This window comes from Chiloscyllium punctatum, chromosome 13, assembly GCF_047496795.1.
Source record: "Chiloscyllium punctatum isolate Juve2018m chromosome 13, sChiPun1.3, whole genome shotgun sequence".
Lineage (NCBI taxonomy): Eukaryota > Metazoa > Chordata > Chondrichthyes > Orectolobiformes > Hemiscylliidae > Chiloscyllium > Chiloscyllium punctatum.
The window spans coordinates 101,490,047-101,508,630 of NC_092751.1; the positions used below are offsets into that span (position 1 = coordinate 101,490,047).

Consider the following 18,584-nt stretch of genomic DNA (forward strand, 5'->3'; position numbering starts at 1 on the left):
TTGGACACTCTGGCAGGAGGAAACATATTTCCGCTGATGGGGGAGTGCCGAACCAAAGGACACAACTTAAAAATACGGGGTAGACCATTTAGGACAGAGATGAGGAGAAACTACTTCACCCAGAGAGTGGTGGCTGTGTGGAATGCTCTGCCCCAGAGGGCAGTGGAGGCCCAGTCTCTGGATTCATTTAAGAAAGAATTGGATAGAGCTCTTAAAGATAGTGGAGTCAAGGGTTATGGAGATAAGGCTGGAACAGGATATTGATTGGGAATGATCAGCCATGATCATATTGAATGGCGGTGCAGGCTCGAAGGGCTGAATGGCCTACTCCTGCATCTATTGTCTATTATCTATTGTCTATTGTCTATTGTCTTCAGTTTTCACACTGCTGTCATGTGGCTAATGTAATGCTAGGCCAGTTGCCTGCACCACTGCGTTCACCTAATTTCAAGAAGCTTTTGTCATTTCAAACCGTGGAAGTGTGAACGGGACAAATCCAACACCACCTCAACCAACCAGCAACGAAATCTTTCTGTGAACAACTCCTGCGGTGGTGGAATAAAATTACTGGGTGTGAAGTGATTAAATATTGAGCAGCATGGTGCCAAGAGCTATCCGTGGCATAATAAAACCTTGGGAACAATCATAATGACTACGTTCGGAATAATTGCTGGATGTTTCGCTCCAACATTTCATACCTCAAGCTTAGCTGACGACAGACCACACTGGCATCTCGATCGTCCCAGGTCTTATCACAGACAGTGCCCCATTGTCCATTGTACAGTAACTCCACCCTTCCCTCATGTTGACCAGCTCCTCCACTCAGTCGGATGGCACCTGAAAGAGCCAGGAAAACTATGAATAGCCTTTTGTCCTTTGCAGAGTAATTATTCTTTCATCAAAATAAATCGGTGCATATTACATTAATCAAAAATACTTTGAACCTGCTTAAGTAAGTGTTTGAAAGCCAAGTGTCCAAAATACCCGACCAATTTGCTAGAATTGAGCATCTTAACCCACCACCGCATGTGCTGTAACGTGTCAATCTTGTCTTTGCATTCATGGGTATCTGGCATTTCTGGAGCACACTGCGAATTTCCTCAAGCCAGCTAAAAGGCACCTCCACAAGCACCACTGCAGCTCCACTCCGGTGACCTTGTGGAGGTGGCCTCTAGTCACTGAAGCATTACTGCCGGTGCTACATAAATGCAGTCACCGCAGCGCTCAGTGTTTCTGATATTTAGGCCGAAGGCATTTGTAAGATTAACTCGGAGGCAGTTCAGAAAATGTTCACTAGGGTGATCCCCAGTATAGAGGAATTGACGTATAAGCAAAAGGTTATAAACAGATTGGGACTCCACTAACTGGAGTTTAGAAAAGTGAGAGGTGACCTCATTGAATGATATAAGATTCTTAAGGGTCAATGCTGAGAGGATGTCTCCCCTCATGGGAGAGTAAAGGGACACCAGTTTAAGACTGAGGTGAGGAGGAATTTCTTTTCTCAGAGGGTTGTGAGTCTTTGGAACTCCTTACCGCTGAGAGCTGGAGCGAGGAGAGTCCTTTTGTATATTTAGGACTGAGACAGATAGATTCTTCATCAGTTGGGGAATCACATACTATGGGGAAAAGGCGGGAAATTTGACACGAGGAATGTCGGATCAGCCATGATCCTTCTGAATGTTAGAGGGACCGAACAGCCTACTGTTCCTGTTTCTCATGGTCTTATGGGATCGAAAATGCTGGTTCTGACCCACATATATGTGAGTGTGAGTAACAGAATATCCTGCATGGTAGTGGGATCTGGAGAGTGGGATTTACTTTCTTTTCATTCCTTCTCTGTCTCATCATTAAGTCAAGTAGCCTTTACTCATGTAACCTGCCTGTGAATTTTAATTGTTTCATCAAGTATATTTTGAGGCCCCTTTCAGCTATCCACAGCTAGGATTCCCAGTTCTTTACAAGTCCCTGCGTGGAGAATTGGGAATCCTAGAGCCAGCTGTCCTTTTCATAACATTTTCCAGTCTTGCCCAGATTAGCATATGTGTGGTCCCACAGAAATCCCTGAAACCCCCATCGAAGTGGCTGTAATGAACATCAAGAACAATGCAAACGGCTTACCGTGATTGCAGTCACATTCTGACCAACTAATGGACCCCGTTTTCTTCCTGTAAAAACACCACGGAACTGGTTCACCATCCGGGCTGCGGCAAAAGTTATGGTCACCAAGACCCTTGTTGGGATACTGCTGGACATAGTCCGGGAATTCTGTCCATTTCAGGCACTCCTCCCCGGTCACAGTGTACGTTACTGACCCAGTGTAATAACCCAACTTGGTAAAAACGCCCAAACACCAGCTAACAGCTGTCGGAACAAAAGGCAAAATAAAAATTGAGTTTATTCTTCATTGTTGGGAAATTCACCTGCACTCAGAACAACAGCCAATGCCATATCTCATTCAACCACAAAGCAGCATTTGGGAATCTATTACTTTCTGCTAACCCCTTCCACTTACCTTTGAGAATTTCAAAGCCTCACTCAATGTGCATAATGTCTATTGTATCAGCTCATTCAAAAAAGACTTGTATTTATAATTCAAGACCCCAGGACAATCCAGAGCATTTAACAGCCAAGGAAATACTTTTGGAGTGCACTTACTGTTGGAATGTTAAGGAATAAAGCAGCCAATTTGCACACAGCAAGCTCCCACAAATAGTAATGTGATAATAAACTATTTTTAATTGTTACTTAAGGGATAGGTATTGCCAAGAAGACCAGGAATAATCCCCGCATCTTCTCCAAGTAAATGTCATGGGATCTTCTACATCCACCCAAGTAAACAGATAAGACTTCCACTTGCCATCACATCTTAGCGACATCAGCTCAGGCAGTACAGCACTCACTCAGTGTTGCTATACCGACCATGAGTTTTGGGTTCGAATCTCAAGAGAGGGACGTAATCCCACCAACTGACCCAAAGGCAAGAGTGGCTCAAGAATGAGTCAGCGCTAATAGAGTATGTTGGTGACAGAGACAGGATTTAAACCAAACTGTTCATTTTCCAGCAAATAAAGGCTTATCCAGCCCTCGCCATGTGGAAAGAACACAGAGCTAAAAGTGTCAAGAATTATAAACATTGGTCTGTCTCTCATCATCCATTGGTTGAGCACTTTGGACCATCTGCATTCTTGATATATATCTGACTGAGAAAAATATTGACAAGAACTTCGTGCTAGCTTCAAAAAAAAATTTGTCTCACAAAATCAATGAGTTTTAAGAGTTACAAGAAATGTGAATCAATATCCAAGGTGAAAAGTATTGGATCTAACAGTTTCCATAGCAAAGGCACCAGGCCATTCAGCCTGTCATGTCCATTCTGGTTCTCTGAAGGATAAATATACTGAATGCCACTCCTTTGCCTTTCTCCTTGTATTTATTTTTCAAATATAGGTTCAGTTTTCTTTTTAAAATGTCAGTTAGAACCATAGAATCATAGAGATGAACAGCATGAAAACAGACATTTCTGTCCAACTTGTCCATGCTGACCAAACATCCTAAATTAATCTAGTCCCATTTGCCAGCACTTGGCCCATATCCCTCTAAACCCTCCCTATTCATATACCCATCCAGATGCCTTTTAAATGTTGTCATTGTACCAGCCTCCAACACTTCATCTGGCAGCTCAATCCATACATGCACCACCCTCTGTGTGAAAAAGTTGCCGCTTAGGTCCCTTTTAAATCTTTCCCATCTCACCCTCAACCTATACCCTCCAGTTTTGGACTCCACTACCCTGGGAAAAAGACCTTGTCTATTTACCTTATCAAAGCCCCTCATGATTTTATAAACCTCTCTAGGTCACCCCTCAGGCTCTGACATTTGAGCCTTCCACCATTCCATCTTAGGGAGTGCAGCCTCAACCTGAACACTCACTTGGTGAAAATGTTTCTCCTCATGTGACCATTACTTCTGTCACTAATTGTCTTATGTCTGTGCCCTTTGGGTCTTGCCAATTCCACCAATGGAAACAGTTTTTCCCTTTCCACTTCCGATCAACTTCATCAAATTTCCTTCCAACTCAAATATTCAAAATTCTCCAATTTATCTACGTAACAGAAGTTCCTCATCCCCAGAACCATTCTGATGAATCCCTTCTCCACTGACTTTAGATTCTTCTTAAAGCATGGTATCCATATCTATATGTAATACTCGAGCATTTTACACCAAGTGTTCAGTACAGACATGCATCTTGAAGAACAGTCGATTCAATGGTATCCTTAGCAACAATGCAAGAAGACATTAAAGCACAGCATAAGATATTTTGGAAGGAAAATTTACATTTACATTGCTTTCTCACATCCTCAGGATGTTTTGAAAGAGCTTGACAACTAAATGATTGCCTTTTGAAATGCCTATCATTGTTTTTACATGGATTAGTACCACAGCCAATTTGCTGAAATCAAAACCCTTGGGAAATGAATGGATAACCAGGCAATCAATTTTGATTGAAAGAGAAACATTGGCTCAGAACATTGACTCTCTCTTAAACAGTGCCTCTGGGTCTTTGACATCCATCTGATTGGGCAGCCAACTTAACATCTTATCCAAGAGGTGACAATCTGACAGTGCTGCCAGAAGAAGTGGTGGAGGCTGGTAGAATTACAACATTTAAAAGGCATCTGGATGAATAGGAAAGGTTTAGAGGGATATAGGCCAAGTGCTGGCAAATGGGGCTAGAGTAATGTAGGATATCTAGTCGGCACGGACGAGTTGGATGGAAAGGTCTGTTTCGGTGCTGTACATCCCTATGACCCTATGACTCTAAATCATCCATTTTAGTTGCAGGATGGAAACCTCCATTTTAGCCCCAGGAAGAAGTGACCTCAGTTCTGGCTGCAAAACAGTGGAACACCCTCCAGTAAGCAACTCCGGAACGCAAGAATGGGAGTAGGGCATTCAGCCCATCAAACATATCTGCCATCCCAGTAGATCACGGCCGAACATCCACATCGATGCCACTTTCCTGCACTAAATCCGTATCACCTGATGTGAGCGGAGCTGACAGAGTTGATGAAATTTGCCTCACTTGGCAACTACAGCTGAGAGAAAGTGAGGACTGCAGATGCTGGAGAGTCAGAGTCAAAACGTGTGGCGCTGGAGAAGCACAGCCAGTCAGACAGCATCCGAGGAGCAGGAGAATCGACGTTTCAAGCATAAGCCCTTCATCAGCTACAGCTGAACCCCTGAGGCAGCTTGTCAAAAAGACACAAGGACAGGAGGGTGCTCTGGTTTCCTCCCACAGTCCAAAGATGTGCAGGTCAGGTGAATTGGCCATGCTAAATTGCCCGTAGTGTTAAGTAAGGGGTAAATGTATGGGAATGGGTGGGTTACCCTTCGGCGGGTCGGTGTGGACTTGTTGGGTTAAAGGGCCTGTTTCCACACTGTAAGTAATCTAATCTAATCTAACATCTATTCTGAAGAGGTTGAAAATCACACAACACCAGGTTATAGTCCAACAGGTTTATTTGGAAGAACCTGCTCAGGTGGTCACAATTACCTGAAGAAGGAGCAGCGCTCCGAAAGGTAGTGCTTCCAGACAAACCTGTTGTACTATAACCTGGCGTTGTGGGATTTGTCCAACACTGGCTCCACCATATCATTCTGAAGAAGGATCACTGGATTCGAAACATCAACTCTGCTTTCTTTCTCCACAGATGCTGCCAGACCTTCTGGGTTCTCCAGCGATTTCTGACTTTTTTTCAACGCTATCCACAGATCTCCTGTCCCACAACAATCCAAACTTACTGAATATTATCACTGCCCATGTATCAGCTACAGGCACATGGAGCAATACTCACTCAGGACCAACCCGATGAAGGTCCCTGAGGCACTACAGTACTTCTGGAATTGGAAAAAGAGACAAGAGTCTTCCCCATCCAACTCCATTTTGGTTTAGCTCCCTTTCCCTACTTCACTTTCATTTTTGATGGTCTACACTGCTCTCAATGGGCCTTGAATGCAAATTAATCAATCAGAAAACATGGTGGTGATTGAGAGACGAAAAGAATACCATGGCGATTGGTGATGGGGAGAAAATAGGTCAGCCGTGTGTCAGATAGGGAGATGCTGAATCAACTGGGGTTCTTTTCCCTAGAGTGTGGGGGCTATGGGGTAACCTTAGAGAAGTTTATAAAATCATAAGGAGCACGTCATGCCTCTCAGAATTCTCGTGCGTGTCTTTGTTTCGCCTGTCCTAGGATGTGTGTGTTGTCCCAGTCAAAGTGGGGTCCTTCTTTGTCTGTATGTATGGGATCACCAATATCAGGGCCCATAATGGAAGGAATAATGTAGAGACTTGAACAGATCTGCCATCCCAGTAGATCACGGCCGAACATCCACATCGATGCCACTTTCCTGCACTAAATCCGTATCACCTGATGTGAGCGGAGCTGACAGAGTTGATGAAATTTGCCTCACTTGGCAACTACAGCTGAGAGAAAGTGAGGACTACAGATGCTGGAGAGTCAGAGTCAAAACGTGTGGTGCTGGAAAAGCACAGCCAGTCAGACAGCATCCGAGGAGCAGGAGAATCGACGTTTCAAGCATAAGCCCTTCATCAACTACAGCTGAACCCCTGAGGCAGCTTGTCAAAAAGACACAAGGACAGGAGGATGCTTTCCAAAATCAGGCAGACATCTATTCTGAAGAGGTTGAAAATCACACAACACCAGGTTATAGTCCAACAGGTTTATTTGGAAGAACCTGCTCAGCTGGTCACAATTACCTGATGAAGGAGCAGCGCTCCGAAAGGTAGTGCTTCCAGACAAACTTCCCATCTATCCAACCCAAACTTTGGGTCCGCTACGTGGATAATGACACCTTTGTCATCACAAAACGGAATAAATGAGAGGAAACATACAACACCATCACCAATATCCTGACAGGCATCAAATTCACAAGAGGAGGAAAACGACAACAGACTCCCAATGGGATGTGATAGTTGAATGTGCAGTTAATGGAGAGCTTCAAACCAGCATCTAGAGAAAAAATATCAACATACATGGACCAAATACTTAACTTCAGAAGCAATCATCCCACCACCTACCAACGGAGCTGCATTAAGACATTATTTCAATGAGCTACATCACACTGCAGCACCCAAGAACTACAAAAAGCAGAAGAAAAGTATCTATACAACATTTTCAAGAAAAACAGGAACCCAATAAACACAATCCACCAATTCCTCAGAAACAAACACAAACAAGCAGACACAATGCAACCAAAAACTATAACCTTACATCAAAGACGTATCAGAAATTACTTCTAGACTACTCAGACCCACTTGGCATCATGGTAGCCCACAAACTTACCAACACGCTTAAACAGCGACTAATGAACCTAAAGGATCCATTAGATAACACCAGCAAAACTAACATCATATGCAAAAACTGTAAAAAACACTACATCAGACAAACTAGCAGGAAACTTGCCACCAGGAAACATAAACACCAACTGGCCACCAAAAGACACAACCCACTATCACTGGTATCCATACCTAGAGACAAAGAAGGACACCACTTTGACTGGGAGAACACACACATCCTAGGACAGGTGAAACAAAGACACGCATGAGATTCTTAGAGGCATGATATTCTAACCAGAACTCCATTCAATAAACACATCGAGTTAGATCCTATCTACCTTGTCTTGAAAAAAAAAGAACTGGAAATGACATCATCCACCTTAAGAAACCAAAGACCCATAAATAGAGAGGCGGGGCATACCACCAGCACTTCACTGGAGTCTCTCACTGATGATGTTACCTAGTATGATGACGAAACAGCTGAAAACAAATCTTCCAACTCAGCGAGCTAACTTACATAGTTATCTCTATGACTCTAAAAGCACTTCTGGATATATAAAAAAAGACAAGAGCATCTCTCATTCGAATACCTAATAGACTTGCACTAGCACCTTAAACCAATTGGTTCCATTAACTGCACATTCAGACACAATGCTACCTAGGAGGCTGGTGGCATCTATCTACCCACATACATGCTGGCAGGGGTTGGCACTGCATGCTGACATGACTTAACAATGTCATAGACAACATAGAGTAGCCACACCTAATTTCACAATGGTATAGTTCAAAGCTTATCTACTTTGATAGTAAGGTGGGGAAAATACTTTCCCTTGGTGTTTCTCTCAGGAGTATGGGAGCAGTGAAATCTTACTGCGATTGTATAGGGGCGTGGTTTCATTATCTCAGGAAAGATATGATTGCCACAGAGAGTATGCAGTGAAGGTCATTGGCCCTGTTCCTGAGAGGGCTGGACCGTCCCATTGTAGGGGCATTGGACAAACTGGGTCTGTATTCTCTACAGTTTTGAAGCAAGAGAGGTAATCTCATTAAAACTTTCAAACATTCTTAGAGATCGACAGGGCTGATATCTGTTTCCCTGGGTGGGGCTGTCTAGAAAAAGGAGGTGCAATCTAAAAATATAGGAAATGCCACTTTGGTCTGAGATGGGGAGACTTTTATTAAACCCAGAGGACTGTGAACCATTGTAATTCTCTACTACACAGGACACTGAAAGCTTAACCTTCAGTATGTTCTAGGTAGAGTTGAAAAGATTCCTGATTACCAATGGCCAATAGGGTTATAGGTTTGGATCAGCAAAAGGTATTGAAGTGTTCAGTCAGCCATGATTGTATTGAATGACTGGCAAGTTTGATGGGCTGAATGGCCTACTCCTGTTCCAATGTTCCCAAATTGAATCCGTACTGAACGGAAGGTACTGTGAACTTCACCAATGAGAAACACAGGGCCCAGCGCCTGGCTTCCTCCTCTCCCATACAGATAGGATCTTTCTAGATCGTTTATTTTGCTACATACAACGCCCAATGTGTGTTGTTGATTCAGCACCATCAGTACAACATCAGCTAAGTGTTAGTTCAAACTTCACTCCAAAGGGTTAACTGCAAGAATCAGAGCTGATGCTGTAGTGTGGAACTGAGGGAGCTCTGTGCTGTGGGAGGGCTATAACGAGGGAGGGCTGTTCTAAGGGAGGGCTATACGGAGGGAAGGCTGTATAAGGAAGGACCGTACTGAGGGAGGACTTTATTAAGGGAGGGCTGTACTAAGGGAGTGTTGTACTGAGGGAGGGTTATACTGAGGGAGGGTTATACTGAGAGAGGACTGTACTGAGAGAGGACTGTATTGAGGGAGGACTGTATTGAGGGAGGACTGTATTGAGGGAGTGCTGTGCTGTGGGAGGAATGTGCTGTGGGAGCACTATACTCAGGGAGTGTCGTACTGAGGAAAGTCTGCACTGAGGGAAGAATGTACTGAGGGAGGACTGCACTGAGGGAGGGCAGCACTGAGGGAGGACCGTGCTGAGGGAGGGCTGTACTGAGAGAGGGTTCAGATTTGTTGGACGTTGGGACCGGCTCTGGGGAAGGTGGGACGGTCTACATCTGAACCTGACCAGAACCAACTCCCTTGGGGGAGTTTTTGCTACTGCTGTTGGGGTGGTTTTAAACTAATGAGGCAGGGGGCTGGGAACTAGAGGAGAAAATAAGTAGACAGTGAGGTGGAGACTGGAGACAGTAAGAATCATGAAGAAAGCATTAATAAAGGGAAGAGTAGGCAGAGAGCAGATGAGTGCAAAAAAACTGGTGGCCTGAAATGCATCTACTTTAATGCAAGGAGTATAGTGTGTAAGGCAGATGAACTTAGGGCTTGGATTGGTGCCTGGGAGTATGAAGTCATTGCAATCACAGAGACTTGGTTGAAGGAAGGGCAAGATGATTGGCAACTAAATGTTCCAGGATATAAACATTTCAGACAGGGAGGGAAGTAAAAGGGGGGTGGAGTTGCATTGCTGGTCAAGGACGATATCATGTGATCCAGTCTAATCAAACTTCTATCTCTAATCTCAACATTCATCATGTTCCTCTCCTCAGTGAACACTGATGCAAAGGAGCACATTATGGAGGTCTTGGGTAGTGAGGTATTATGGGTGGAGCTGAGAAATAAGAAGAGTGCAGTCACACTGCTGGGGCTGTATTACAGGCCTCCCAACAGTGAGCGCGAGGTAGAAAAACAAATAGGTAAACAGATTATGGAAAGATGTAGAGGCAATAGGGCAGTGGTGATGGGAGATTCTAATTTTCCCAACATTGACTGGGATACACTTAGTGTCAGAGGTCTGGATGGGGTAGAATTTGTAAGAAGCGTCCAGGAGAGTTTTCTAGAGCAGTATGTCAATAGTCTGACGAGGGAAGGGGCCATATTGGACCTGGTACTGGGGAACGAGCCAGGCCAGGTGGTAGAAGTTGCAGTGGGGGATTTCTTTGGGAACAGTGACCACAATTCTGTAAGTTTTAGAAAACTTGTAGATAAAGAAGAAAGTGGTCCTAAGGGAAGAGTACTAAACTGGGCCAAGGCCAATTATATCAAAATTAGGCAGGAGCTGGGAAATGTGGATTGGACACAGCTATTTGAAGGGAAGTCCACATTTGAGATGTGGGAGGCTTTCAAAGATAGGTTAGAGATAGTGCAGGATAGGCATGTCCCGTTGAAGGCAAAGGATAGGAAGGGCAAGATTCGTGAACCATGGATGACAGGAGAAATTGTACGACTAGCCAAGAGAAAAAGGGAAGCATACATAAGGTCTAGGCAGCTACGAACAGAATGGGCCCTGGAGGAATATCGGGAGAGTAGGACAAGTCTTAAATGACGAATTAAACGGACTAAAAGGGGTCATGAAATAGTTTTAATGAGCAGAATTATGGAGAATCCCAAAGCATTTTCTTCTTATATAAGAAGCAAGCAGGTAACTAAAGAAAGGATTGGTCCACTAAAGGATAACGAAGGAAGGCTGTGTGTCGAACCTGAGAGAATGGGTGAGATTCTGAATGATTACTTTGCATCAGTGTTCACTGAGGAGAGGAACATGATGAATGTTGAGATTAGAGATAGAAGTTTGATTAGATTGGATCACATTGACATAAGTAGGGAAGACATGTTGGGTAGACTAGAGGTTATTAAGGTGGACAAATCCCCAGGACCGGATGGGACCTATCTCAGGTTGCTGAGGGAGGCGAGAGAGGAAATAGCTGGGGCCTTGACAGATATCTTTGTGGCATCCTTAAATACAGATGTGGTGCTGGAGGACTGGAGGGTTGCTCATGTTGTCCCCCTGTACAAGAAGGGTAGTAGGGATATTCTGGGTAACTACAGACCAGTGAGCCTGACATCAGTGGTGGGAAAGTTGCTGGAGAAGGTACTGAGGGATAGGATCTATTTATATTTAGAAAAGAATGGGCTTATCAGTGATAGGCAACATGGTTTTGTGCGGGGGAGATCATGCCATACCAACTTAATACAGTTCTTCGAGGAAGTGACCAAGTTGATAGATGAAGGAAGGGCTGTTGATGTCATATACATGGACTTTAGTAAGGTGTTTGATAAGGTTCCCCATGGCCGACTAATGGAGAAAGTGAAGTCACATGGTGTGCAGGGTGTTCTAGCTAGGTGGATAAAGAACTGGTTGACCAACAGGAGACAGAGAGTAGTAGTTGAAGGGAGTTTCTCAAAATGGAGAAAGGTGACCAGTGGTGTTCCACAGGAGTCAGTATTGGGGCCACTGTTGTTTGTAATATACATAAATGATCTAGAAGAGGGCACTGTTGGTATGATCAGCAAGTTTGCAGATGACACAAAGATCGGTGGAGTAGCAGAAAGCATAAGGGACTGTCAGAGAATACAGGAGGATATAGATAGACTGGAGAGTTGGGCGGAAAAGTGGCAGATGGTTTTCAATCCAGAAAAATGTGAGGTGATGCATTTAGGCAAGTCTAATTCTAGAGCGCATTATACAATGGACGGAAAGCCTTGGGAAAAGTTAATGGGTAGAGAGATCTGCGAGTTCAGGTCCATTGTACCCTGAAGGTTGCTGCACAGGTGGATAGAGTGGTCAAGAAGGCATGAATTACGCTTGCCTTCATCGGACGGGGTATTGAGTATAAGAGCTGACAAGTCATGTTAAAATTATACAAGACATTGGTTCGGCTGCATTTAGAATACTGTGTTCAGTTCTGATCGCCAAATTACCAAAAGGAGGTGGACACTTTGGCGAGGGTGCAGAGAAGGGTTACGAGGGAAAGGTGCTAGCTATGAAGAGAGGTTGAGTAGGTTAGGTTTATTTTCACTAGAAAAAAGGAAATTGAGGGGGGACCTGATTGAGGTTTACAAAATCATGAAGGGTATAGACAGGGTGGATAGAGACAAGCTTTTTCCCAGAGTGAAGGATTCAATAACGAGAGGTCATGCTTTCAAGGTGAGAGGTGGAAAGTTTAAGGGGGATACACACAGTAAGTATTTCACACAGAGGGTGGTGGGCTTTTGGAACGCGTTGCCAGCAGAGGTGATAGAGACAGGCACGGTAGATTTATTGAAGATGCGTCTGGACAGGTGTATGAGTGGGTGGGGAGCAGAGGGATACGGATGATTAGGAATTGGGCGACAGGTTTACACAGTAGATTGGATCAGCTCAGGCTTGGAGGGCTGAAGGACCTGTTACTGGGCTGGAAATGTTTTTGTTCTTTGTTCTGTAGTGAGGGAGGACTGTACTGAGAGAGGGCTATACTGAGGGAGGACTGTACTGAGAGAGGGCTATACTGAGGGAGGGCTATACTGAGGGAGGGCTATACTGAGGGAGGGCTATACTGAGGGAGGACTGTACTGAGGGAGGGCTTTACTGAGGGAGGGCTTTACTGAGGGAGGGCTATACTGAGGGAGGACTTTACTGAGGGAGGGCTACACTGAGGGAGGGCTATACTGAGGGAGGACTGTACTGAGGGAGGGCTACACTGAGGGAGGGCTACACTGAGGGAGGACTATAATGAGGGAGTTCTGTACTGAGGGAGGGCTGTACTGAGGGAGGACTGCACTGAGCGAGGACTGCACTGAGCGAGGACTGCACTGAGCGAGGACTGCATTGAGCGAGGACTGCATTGAGGAAGGACTGCACTGAGGAAGGACAGCACTGGGGGAGGACGATCTTGAGGGAGGGCTATATTGAGGGAGTGCTGTACTGAGGGCAAGTTACACTGAGGGAGGACTGAATGAATGAGGTCTGTACTGATGTACAGCATAGTTGGAGGTATTGCTGCTCAATATTACAATAGCGGATGTGTCCTGGTTTAGGAAATATATCAATGCATGTCTTCCTCTCCTTTTTAAAGCCTCTGAATCAAAAATGTCAGCATGTGTGACAGTTTCTTGAAGTAAAGAATACCACTCCCACGTCAGCTAAAAATGGGTGTGTCTGTCTGTCTTTGTGTGTTTGAACTTGTGTGTAAGTGTATATATTTAAATCTGTGAACTTGTGTGTCTTCGTGCAGATGCATTTGTACATCTTTAAGTACTTATGTATTTGTGTGCGCGTGTGTGAGTATATCTGTGGCACAGAGAAACACAAATGGACCACTCCACCCTTCTTTGAATGTGTTTTGACTATCTGTGAAATCTCACCTCGAAATATATCATATAAATATATCACATAAATCTATTGTATCACATAAACCTATTGTATCACATAAACCTATTGGAACCATTTTTGTCAATGAGCTTGTTCGATCTTCCACTTAGAGAGAAATGAAAAATATTGCTCTCAGCAAGAAACCGCCAATGCACTATTCCAGGTCACTCCACACTGATGGAAGTTCCCAGTAACGTAAGAACATGTTGGATTTCAGAAAAAAATCTATTTATCATTCCAACCAGTCATTTAATCATGACAGTAGAGTACAGTCAGGCTGCCAATATACATTTCCCAACTAAACACTTAACAAATCTTGATCCTCCTTTATTTTTAATATAATTACTTTCCATGATACATTGTAGGTTACCATGAAGGACTCTCCTTCACAAACTCTCCCCTTGCCTGTGGCATATAGACCCTCAGGCTAAACCACCATCAGTTGTCTCTCCCTAACGACAGAGCAACTCTATGGTCCTCTGAGATTATGGTGATTTCGAAATAAAAACAACAAACTCATAAAAATGGATCTAAAACAAAATAAATTTTGCAATGTGAGCGTTTATCTGTTTCTTGATTTGCTGGGGCAAATCAGTGGTGAGCACTGCTGCCTCACAGTGCCATGGACCCGGGTTCGATTCCAGCCTCGGGCAACTGTTTGTGTGGAGTTTGCACATTCTCCCCACATCAGTGTGGATTTCCTCTCACAGTCCAAAGATTTGCAGGCTAGGTGGATTAGCCATGGGAAATGCAGGGGGTATAGGTCTGGGGTGGTTGCTCTTTGGACAGTCAGTGTGGACACGATGGGCTGAATGGCTTCCTTTCACACTGTAGGGATCCTATGAATATTTCCTATCATAATGTAAATGTTATTCTTGCAAGACAGTAGTGACTACACCAAACTTAGCTGACAGTAAAGTGGTTTGGAACAGCCTGAGGTTATGTAAAGAGCTATAGCAACACAAGTCTTTTATATATAAAGTGCATATAAATATATAAACAAACGTATAAAAAATTGACTAAGCAGGAAATGATAATACACCAGGGATGTTACCTGACAGGTGGTTGTCTTTTGCTGGATGGGTCTCTGCAATCTGGAAATAAAAACAAACACTATCAAAACCCTGAACCCAAATGCGAGTGGCTGTTTCACCTGCCTGGAGTCTGATAAACTGACCCATCTAAACCGTCTCAAACACAGTAGCATCCCTACTGCAGACCCCATCTCACACAACTCCCAAGTTTCAAGTTAGGCTAAATAAACTGGGGGGTATTGAAATGTCAGCATTGACAGAACAATACAGTTTGTCCTTGTGTTCCCTCCCCCTTTATATTTGTGAGGAAAGTCTGCAGATGCGGTCGAATTGGTGATCTGATTTGTAAAGGCTGTGATCTTACCTCGACCGACGCGGAACAGTAATACAGGACCGTGGAGAGAATCGAAGCAAAGAACATTCTGAAATTACATCCTAGTCGAGGGGTTCCAAGACGTGATCCGAGACTAGAAGGAAGGAGGATTGCCAGAACAGATTCCTGGGGAGGGAGGGAGATTGCTACAGGAATAGACAAAACCTTGTCCTAGAGGTAACAGGGCGAGAGAGTGAAACCTGCAGAGAAAGAGAGAGAGAGTGTGTGTGTGGAAGGACTCAGTAGTGAATGGGGTGGGACCCGTGGGACCCGCCCACGAGTTCATTTCAAACAGAAACATCAGACTGCAGATAATGCAAGCCCATCGGCGTCTTCATCGTCACCGCGAGGATTATTGACAAGAAGAAACCTCTCTCCCGCCCAGCCTTTTTATCAGCATCCAATCCATGGGTGTGGGCCAAGTCTCACTGATGATTCAACTGCCCTTTGAACACTGGGCTGAGGTGGATGTTGAGTCTTTGGAACAGAACTCGTCCCACATGGGAGCAGGCCATTCTGCCTGTCCAATTCCTGCTGCACTTAACCTTCTCTCACCCTCCCCAGTAAAAACCAGGTACACTCCTCCATCTTTAATTAGCCTCTGTTTGGTAGCTGAGGTAATGGCCTAGTGGACTGTTAATCCAGAGAACCAGGTAATGTCTTTGGGACACTGGGTTTGATTTCCCCCCACAGTGGAACTGCCTGAGGTTATGGAAGGAGCTACATGGACGCAAGTATTTTTCAATATAAAATGCATACAAATATATAATCAAATGTATAAATATAATTTGTCTAAGCAAGAAAAGATTACACGCAAGAGATGTTACCCAACAGGTGATTGTCTTTTGCTGGTTGGGTCTCTGAAATCTGGAAATAAATGGTTGAATGTAAGAGTTTAATGATGACTGCAAATCTGTTATCAATTGTCGGAAAAACCCATCTGGTTCACTAATGTCCTTTTGGGAGGGAAACAGCCATCGTTACCTGGTCTGGCCTACATGTGACTCCAGACCCACAGCAATGTGGTTGACTCTTTACTTAAGGGATGGCACAGTGACACAGTGGTGAGCACCAGGGACCTGGGTTCAATTCCAGCCTCGGGCAACTGTCTGCGTGGGTTTCCACTGGGTGCTCCGGTTTCCTCCCACAATCCAAAGATGTGCAGGTCAGGTGAATTGGCCGTGCTAAATTGCCCATAGTGTTAGGTGCATTAGTCAGGGGTAAATATAGGGAACGGGCCTGGGTGGGTTACTCTTTGGAGGGTTTGTGTGGACTTGTTGAGCCAAAGGGCCTGTTTCCATGCTGTAGGTGATCTGATCTAACTGCCCTCTGGGGCAATTGGGGATGGGCAATAGATGTCAGCCTAGCCAGTGACGCCTTCATCCCATGAATTAATGTTTATTTTAAAAGCCAGCTCCACATTTTCACTATCCTCCCTGGGTGAATGGGGCTCCTCTGAAATTCCCACCTGATTTCCTGTTGTTTACCTGCTTTGCCTTCGGACAAAGCCCGTCCATCATTCTGTGAATTAGAAACATAGGAAGTAGGAGCAGGGTGACCATTCGGCCCTCCCACCCCAAGCCTGTTCCATCATTCAACTTATACCATAGCTGACCTTCTAGCTCAATGCCATATTCCTGCACCCAATCCGTCAACACGTTCGATATCTTATTGGTTCTGTCTTGTTTATACTCAATTTCTGAGCCCCCACAGCCTCCGAGGGCAGATAATTCCAAAGACTCTCCAGCCCCCAAATGTAGAAATTCCTCCTGTTCCTCACTGCTAAATGGTCTGTTCCTTACTCTGAGATTGGGGACACCCCTCAGTCTCCCACCCACAAGGGGAAACATCGTTTCTGCATCTGTCATACATTCACTCTCTGGGTCAATGATTTGTCATTTTGCTACAACCACTACCACTCTCTTTGCCCTTTGTTCCAGGACGTTTTGCTGTTCAATCGCCTCCCCCCCCACCCCCACCCCCACCCCCACCCCGGTACTGCATTGATTCCTCTTTCGTGCTTCACATCCAACCCTTGCAATTGAATAAACACTCACATTTCTGTCCTCCTCCATATCTGAAGAACTGCCATGTTCTGATTCTCTCTCTGCTGAATATTTCCACCATTTTCTGTTCTTATTTCAGCACCTGCAGCATTTTGCTTTCATTGATTCCCTGTTGACTGTTTTCTATTGATGGCCTCTAGCTCTACCTCCCTCTAAGTGGAATTAGTCTTTCTGTTTTTAAGAAATCTTTTAAAGAAATTAAAAATCTACATTTGGTCACTGTTAATCTTCTCTTTCCAAACATACAACAAAAATAAAGTGACCAGCAGGAAAGCGAAGATTGATATTATGTAAAAAGTGATTAATACTTCCCCTTTTACATCTTGTCATAAGGCTGGTTGGATTCAGTAACAGGCACAAAGTAAATAAAATATACAATCAGGATTGGACCATCAAACCAATGTCCAGATTACAGAGGAGGAAGTGCTGGATGTCTTGAAATGGTTAAAGGTGGATTAAATCCCCAGGACCTGATCAGGTGTACCCGAGAACTCTGTGGGAAGCTAGAGAAGTGATTGCTGGGCCTCTTGCTGAGATATTTGTATCATCGATAGTCACAGGTGAGGTGCCGGAAAACTGGAGGTTGGCAAACGTGGTGCCACTGTTTAAGAAGGGTGGTAAGGACAAGCCAGGGAACTATAGACCGGTGAGCCTGACCTCGCTGGTGGGCAAGTTGTTGGAGGGAATCCTGAGGGACAGGATGTACGTGTATTTGGAAAGGCAAGGACTGATTAGGGACAGTCAACATGGCTTTGTGCATGGGAAATCATGTCTCACAAACTTGATTGAGTTTTTTGAAGAAGTAACAAAAAAGATTGATGAGGGCAGAGCAGTAGATATGATCTATATGGACTTCAGTAAGGCATTCGACAAGGTTCCCTATGGGAGACTGATTAGCAAGGTTAGATCTCATGGAATACAGGGAGAACTAGCCATTTGGATACAGAACTGGCTCAAAGGTAGAAGACAGAGGGTGGTGGTGGAAGGTTGTTTTTCAGACTGGAGGCCTGTGACCAGTGCCACAAGGATCGGTGCTGGGTTCTCTACTTTTAGTCATTTACATAAATGATTTGGATGCGAGCATAAGAGGTACAATTAGTAAGTTTACAGATAACACCAAAATTGGAGGTGTAGTGGACAGCAAAGAGGGTTACCTCAGATTACAACAGGATCTGGACCAGATGGGCCAATGGGCTGAGATGTGGTAGATGGAGTTTAATTCAGATAAATGGGAGGTGCTGCATTTTGGGAAAGCAAATCTTAGCAGGACTTATACACTTATTGGTAAGGTCCTGGGGAGTGTTGCTGAACAAAGGGACCTTGGAGTGCAGGTTCATAGCTCCTTGAAAGTGGAGTCGCAGGTAGATAGTGAAGAAGGCATTTGGTATGCTTTCCTTTATTGGTCAGAGTATTGAGTACAGGAGTTGGGGGGTCATGTTGCTGCTGTACAGGACATTGGTTAGGCCACTGTTGGAATATTGCGTGCAATTCTGGTCTCCTTCCTATCGGAAAGATATTGTGAAACTTGAAAAGGTTCAGAAAAGATTTACAGAAATGTTGACAGGAT

The 18,584-nt window shown here is 44.4% G+C and overlaps 1 protein-coding gene across 2 annotated transcripts in view; it reads right to left on the reverse strand.

Annotated features, from left to right (window-relative positions):
• The window catches only part of LOC140484717 (neurotrypsin), a 54,524-nt gene extending 39,228 nt beyond the window's left edge, over positions 1–15,296 (reverse strand). For both annotated transcript variants that reach the window (XM_072583463.1, XM_072583462.1), the window contains exons 1-4: positions 14,943–15,296; positions 14,599–14,638; positions 2,119–2,361; positions 699–837 (exon numbers count right to left, since the gene is read on the reverse strand). In XM_072583463.1, coding sequence (XP_072439564.1) covers positions 699–837; positions 2,119–2,361; positions 14,599–14,638; positions 14,943–14,999 — 479 coding nt within the window. In that variant the 5' untranslated portion in view covers positions 15,000–15,296. The remainder of the gene's footprint in view (positions 1–698; positions 838–2,118; positions 2,362–14,598; positions 14,639–14,942) is intronic.
• Positions 15,297–18,584: the final 3,288 nt, after the last annotated feature.